This window comes from Pteropus vampyrus, unplaced genomic scaffold (genome assembly GCF_000151845.1).
Source record: "Pteropus vampyrus isolate Shadow unplaced genomic scaffold, Pvam_2.0 Scaffold95, whole genome shotgun sequence".
In the NCBI taxonomy this organism is placed as follows: Eukaryota; Metazoa; Chordata; class Mammalia; order Chiroptera; family Pteropodidae; genus Pteropus; species Pteropus vampyrus.
In genome coordinates this window covers 5,809,248-5,816,072 of record NW_011888876.1, presented here as the reverse complement: position 1 = coordinate 5,816,072, position 6,825 = coordinate 5,809,248, and the positions used below count along the sequence as shown (strand labels likewise).

Sequence of the window (6,825 nt, the reverse complement as noted above, 5' to 3'; positions counted from 1 at the left end):
TCTGGGCTCTCAGTTCTGTTCCATCGAATTGTACACTTGAAACAAATAATTTTATTAACTAATGTCACCCCAACATGTTTAACATTTTTAAATTAAAAGTTGAATTTTTAAAAAAATTTTTTTAAAAAAATGGAAAACTTCTGTCAGACACCAGAGCGTGTATATTATTTTGGATCATGACACTAAATAAACGTGACATTAGCACGTGCTGCCACTGACAGCTCACTGCATTGCTTCCCCCTCACCATGGAACAGGAGCACTGGAATTTTCTGTCTTAATTGCACATCACGATTCATGGAAAACCTTCAACTGATTCCAGCATTTGGTCTCTTCGACAAGCCTATCAGGTAGGGTTATTATCTATAATTTATAGATAAGAAAAGCATAGGTCAGAGAGAGTAAACCTTTCTCAAATTTAAAAGACATGCAAGGAACAGAGCTGTAAGCAGGTCATCTGATGCTTTTCTGTGACACCGTGTGTCCTACGCTCACGTTTTATCAGCTACTGCTGACAATGACAGTTATATCACCCTCCCTAACAGTGCTGTGCCCCCATATGTGTTATCTTAATTATAACTTCAACAACTCTCTGAAGGAGTCGCACATGGTTACAAACTAGAAAACACAGATTCAAAGTTAAGGAACTGACCAAGGTCGGACTGAGAATGAGGAACGAAGAAAGGATTTCCACCCCAAGTCCAGAATGGCAATGCCCAGATACTAGAAGACATCGATGGTGAGACTGATTGACAGTTAAAATAATTGTGACTTTACAATAATATAGTGCTTTTCAGATTGCAACAATCTCATAGCCGTACTAACTTGTTGAAATCATCTTCAATGGCAAAGGGAGCCAAAGCAGCCCAAACACACTTAGAGACCCCTAAATCCAAGCTGGCTACTCTCTGAAGAAACCACTCCTGCTTCCGTCTCCCTCAATACACATTCACACACTCACGCATGCACACACACACACACACACACACACACACACACACACAGAGCACCTTGTTTTCCCCAATTCTAGTATATGCAAGACCCCAAAATGAGCTCCTCAAGAAGATAACTAAATTAAGACTAAAGTAGTACTAAAGTTTTTTTAAAAGAATAATATTTGAAGAAAGTTCTTTCAGGTGAATCCCACTTCAGTCTCATTTAGACGGTCCGTGGGGAACACTGGCCACATCACAGGAATCTAGAACCCAAACTACGTCTCAACTCTGATGCATCATCGTAGTCCACAGCCGTCATGTGTACATGTGTGCAAACCAGCACTTACAGCTTCTAGAGAAGCTCAGTGACCTCTTCCAGGAATCGAGAAAAACAGATCAAAGTGTTTAGACTCTAAATATTTAGAGCCCATCTTTATTTAAGAAAAATCCTTCTCTAATTTCTCTGCCTTCAAAGGAAATTAGAAACCACACCAGCGTCTCTGACTTCCTGCTCCTGGGCTTCTCTGAACACCCAGAGCAGCAGCTGCTCCTGTTCGGGCTCTTCCTGGGCATGTACCTGGTCACCGTGTTGGGGAACCTGCTCATCATCCTGGCCATAGGTTCTGACCAGCACCTCCACACCCCCATGTACTTTTTCCTAGCCAACCTGTCCTTCATCGATACCTGCTTCTCCTGCACCATTGTCCCCAACTTGCTAATGAACATCCATACATGGCACCACACCATCTCCCACACTGGATGCCTTGTGCAGATGTATTTCTTCATGGCATTGACTCTGCTGGATGACTTCCTGCTTGCTGTGATGGCATATGACCGCTACGTGGCCATCTGTCTTCCTCTACACTACACCATGATCATGTGCCCCCAACGCTGTCTGCTGTTGGTCACTGTATCCTGGCTCTGTTCCCACATCCTGGCCTTCTCACTCACTCTCCTGATGTCTCAATTCTCTTTCTGTGCCTCCCATTCCATCCCACACTTCTTCTGTGATGTACCCCCACTCCTCAAACTTGCCTGCTCAGACATCCAACTTTTTCAAGTCACGATGTTAACCGAAGCTGTTATCTCTGGCATGATTCCTCTCACCTGTGTGGTAGTGTCATATGCCCACATCATCCATACCATCCTCAGGGTCCCCTCTGCTGGGGGGAAGCACAAAGTCTTCTCTACCTGTGGCTCTCACCTATCAGTGGTCACTCTCTTCTATGGGACAATCTTTCTGGTGTATTTCCAGCCTTCATCCTCCTACTCGGCAGACACTGGAATGGTGGCATCTGTGATGTATACAATGGTGACCCCCATGCTGAACTCCTTTATCTACAGCCTGAGGAACAGAGGCATGAAGGGGGCTTTGTGGAGACTCTTTGGCTGGAGAAAATACTCTACTCAGTAAAGAGTCCTTCCCTAGCCTGGAAGCTTGGGCTCTCTGAAGTGCCTTCCCCCTGGACCTCTCCATTGTATCTCCAAAATCCAAATCTTAAACAAATAGGGAAAAAAAAACTCACTATCCCTACGTTTAAAGAAAACCACTGACAATATTTTATATCATTTCCAGGTTGTCATTTTATATTTTTAGTTTAATTAAATGTATTAGGGTGACATTGGTTAATAAAGCTATATAAGTTTCAATATACAATTCAATAATACGTCATATGTCTATTGCATTGCGTGTTCACCACCCAAAGTCAAATTTCCTTCCATTACCATATATTTGACGCCTTCACTCTTATTTACCTTCCCCCCTCCCCTCTTTCCCTCTAAACTGTTATCTCTGTCTATGAGTTTTTGATCATTTGTCTTGTTCATTTGTTCCTTTCAGGTTTATATCCCACATCTAATTGAAATCATTTGGTTCTCTATTTTTTCTGTCTGACTTAGCATGATTATCTTAGCATGGTTATCTCAAGATCTATCCATGTTGTTGCAAATGGCAGTATTTCAACTTTTATTCTGGCTGACTAATATTTCATTGCATATATGTATTACATTTTCTTTATCAAATCATGTATTGAAGAGCATTTTTGTTGTTTCCTTGTCTTGGCCACCATGAAAAATGTTGCAATGAACACTGTGGTGCAAATATCTTTACAAATAAATGTTTTCAGATTTGGCAGGTAGACACCCAGAAGAGAGATTGCTGAGTCATGAGGTAATTCTATTTTTATTTTTTAAGAGCCTCTACACTGTTTTCCATAGTGGCTGTATCAATTTACATATCCACCAGCAGTGTATGAGGGTTCCTTTTTCCCCATAACCATTCCAACACTTTATATTACATGTCTTGTTGATAATAGTCATCTAACAGGTGAGAGGTAGTATATCATAGTAGTTTTGATTTGCATTTCCCTAATAGCAGTGAAATTGAGCATCTTTTCGTATGTCTGTTGGCCATTTGTATGTCTTCTTTGGAGTAGTATCTATTCAGGTCTTCTGCCCATCTTTTAATAGGATTGTGTCTTTTTTGTTGTTGAGTTGTATGAGTTCTTTATATATTTTGGAAAATAGCCCCTTATTGGAGGCGTTATTTGAAAACATCTTCTCCCGGATGTGGAAAAATAGGAACCCTCATAAGCTGCTGGTGGGACTGCAAATTGGTACAGCCACTATGGAAAACAGTATGGAGGTTCCTCAAAAACTAAGAATTGATCTACCATATGATCCAGCAATCCCTCTATTGGATATTTAGCCCAAAGACTTGAAAGCTCATATCCATAAAGATATAGCAGCATTATTCACAGTGGCCAGGACATGGAAGCAACCGAAGTGTCCTATGATAGATGATTGGCTAAAGAAGCTGTGGTACATATATACAATGGAATATTACTCCCCCATAAGAAGAGATGAAATACTGCCATTCACGACAACATGGATGGAACTCGAGATAATCATGCTAAGCGAAATAAACCAGACAGAAAAAGTTGAAAATCACATGATATCACTTATATGTGGGATATAAACCTAAAAGCAACAAAGGAACAGGACAAACAAACAGAGACTCATGGACATGGACTATAGACTAGTGGTTACCAGAGGGTAGGGGGTAGGGGAGGAGAGGGGTAGTAGATGGGGTAAAGGGGGTCAAATATAGGGGGGAGGGGGAGGGGGAAGTGGATAAAGGGGATCAAATATATGGTAGCTGAAGGAAACTGGACTTTAGGTGGTAAATACACAATTGAATATATAGATGTCAAATTATAAAGTACACCTGAAAATTATATAATTGTATTAACCAATGTTACCCCAATAAACTTGATAAAAACTGGGGGAAAAAAAGGAAACAAAAGGAAAACAAAAAGAAAATATCTTCTCCCATTGTTAGTTGCCTCTCTGTTTTGTTGATGGTTTCTTATTCTGTACAGAAGCTTTTTAGTTTGACATAGTCCCATTCATTTAATTACGCTTTTACTTCTCTTGCCTTTTGAGGTCAAATTCATAAAATCCTCTCTAAACCCAAGGTCCATATATTTAGAAACTGTGTTTTCTTCTATGAAATTTATTAGTTCCAATCTTACATTTAGGTCTTTCTGTTACTTTTAATATTTCAGAAGTAGATGTCTAAGTAAAAAATTTTTAGAACTCTTTACCCATGTTGCTAAAATGCCCGAATGAGAGTGTCCCTTTTTTCCTCTCCATATTTTGCTGTTCCCATTTTCCTCTTAATTATAACTAACATAATAGCCAAAGTGGATTCTCCTTGCTTTAGTTTTAATTTCTTTGATTATTGGTGAGGAGCCTATTCCCAGTCTGTTAACCGATTTTTAAAATTCTCTTATTGTTTGTTCATATCATCTGCCTATTACCTACCAAATATTTTTTTAATTGTATGGGCTTCTTTAAAGATATTATATCTTTGTCTCCTTTGTCTTGGTAATTATTTCCAGTTTATTCATTATGACTTTGTGATTTTTATGTAAGAAAGTTTTAATTTTATTTATTATCACATCGAGACATCTTATTCTGTTACCTCCTTTGCTGGAGTTATAATTTAAAAATCTTCCCCTTAGCAGAATTCATGCAGATAGTCAACTTTTTTTCATTTTCTTGTTGAATACAGCATTTTTTAATGTAACCATATATTAATTTAGAATGAAATCGTATCGTTAAATTGGTTCTCTCTCAACACATTTCTCGTACTTTCTGTGAATTCTTTCTATTTTGTGTTATATAATTATTAACAAATATAAATGCTGACTGCCTCTGAACAGGGACCTGAAGAAGGATTCTGGGGTGCCAGTCATGCTCTGTTTTATGATATGGGTGCTAGTGATGTGTGTTCACTGAGAGAATTCATTATACAATACATGTATGCTTCAATAAATATTTCTTCAATAAAATGTGTACTTGATAAATATAAAAATAAAGAAAGGTTGAAAATAAACAGCTGAAAAATCATATACCATAAAATATTGGCATAGCTCTTTTGTTATTATCAAAAATACTTTACGGCAAAAAATGTATTATTACTGATAAAAAGTTTTATGATATAAGAATGAAATCTTTCATTCACCAGGAAAATTTAATAATTTTTATTTTTCAGTAATGGAAAAGTTATAGAAATAAAGAAAAGTTAATGAAACAAAAAGAACTGGAAAAAGCCACTCTTAGTAGAAGATTTAACACATTTCTCATGGTACTTGATAATAAAAATAGGTTTTGAAAATATATAGAACATCTAAGAGGTACAATTAACATTATTAACTTAATAGATGTACATAAAACATTACATTCAATACTTGAAATCTTTGCAGGATTTCAAGGAAAATATGCAAAACTTGCTCATTTACTAAGCTATGAAACAAATCTCAACAAATGTCAAAGAGCTGAATTTATACAGACCACAAGCAATTAAGCTTAAAATAATAACAAATTTATAACTAGAAATCCTCACAAATTGGGAATTGGGAAAGTCATCTAGAAATAATTCAAGAATAGAAGAAAAAATAGTGGCTATTAGAAAATATTTATCTGAATGGAAACCAATATAAAACAGTATTTATTTAAAAAACAGTATTTACAGGATTATTTACAGGATTATTAAGGCCAAATAAAAATATTATTTAAAAAAAGGCTATAAAATATTAAGTAAGAATCTATCTCAAAAAGCTATTTAAAAAAAGAGCAACATCAATCCAAGGAAGAGAAAAAAATAAAATAGATGAGAGCAAATCATAACAAAATAAAATAAAACACATGATCAAGCTAAAAGATTATTTTTTAAAAGATAATTTATTATTATATATAGAAAACCCTGAAGACGTCACCAAAAAAACCCTACTAGAACTAATAAATGGATTTAGTAAAGTTGCAGGATACAAAATCCATATATGAAAATCTGTCGCATTTTAATACACTGATAATTAGAAAGAGAAGTTAAGAAAACAATTCCATCTAATATTGCATCCAAAAAAAATCGTAGGAATAAATTTAACCAAGGAGGTGAAAGATCTGTACACTGAAAACTATAAGAGATTCATAAAATAAACTGAAGACTCAAATAAATGTGAAGATATGCCGTGCTCATGGATTAGGAGAATTAATATTGTTAAAACGTCCATACCACCCAGAGCAATCTGGAGATTCAATGCAGTCCTTAACAAAATGTCAATGGCATTTTTCACAGAAATAGAACAAAAAATCCTAAAATTTATATAAAACCACAAAAGACTCTAACTAGCTAAAGCAACCTTGAGAAAGAAGAACAAAGATGAGGCATCGTGCTCCCTGGTTTCTCACTATATTTCAAAGCTATAGTAATCAAAACAGTGTGGTATTGTCGTAAAAGCAGACACACATCAATAAAACAGAATGCAGAGCACAGAAATAATCCTATGCATGTAGGGTCAATTAATTTAAGTCCAAAAAAGCCAAGAA

At 36.2% G+C, this 6,825-nt stretch overlaps 1 protein-coding gene across 1 annotated transcript in view; it reads left to right on the top strand.

Moving 5' to 3' along the window:
- Positions 1-2,347, top strand: part of LOC105294903 (olfactory receptor 1G1-like) — a 4,081-nt gene extending 1,734 nt beyond the window's left edge. Inside the window, exon 3 of the mRNA XM_011364356.1 lies at positions 1,409-2,347. Within this exon, the coding sequence (XP_011362658.1) occupies positions 1,409-2,347 (939 nt within the window). The remainder of the gene's footprint in view (positions 1-1,408) is intronic.
- Positions 2,348-6,825: the final 4,478 nt, after the last annotated feature.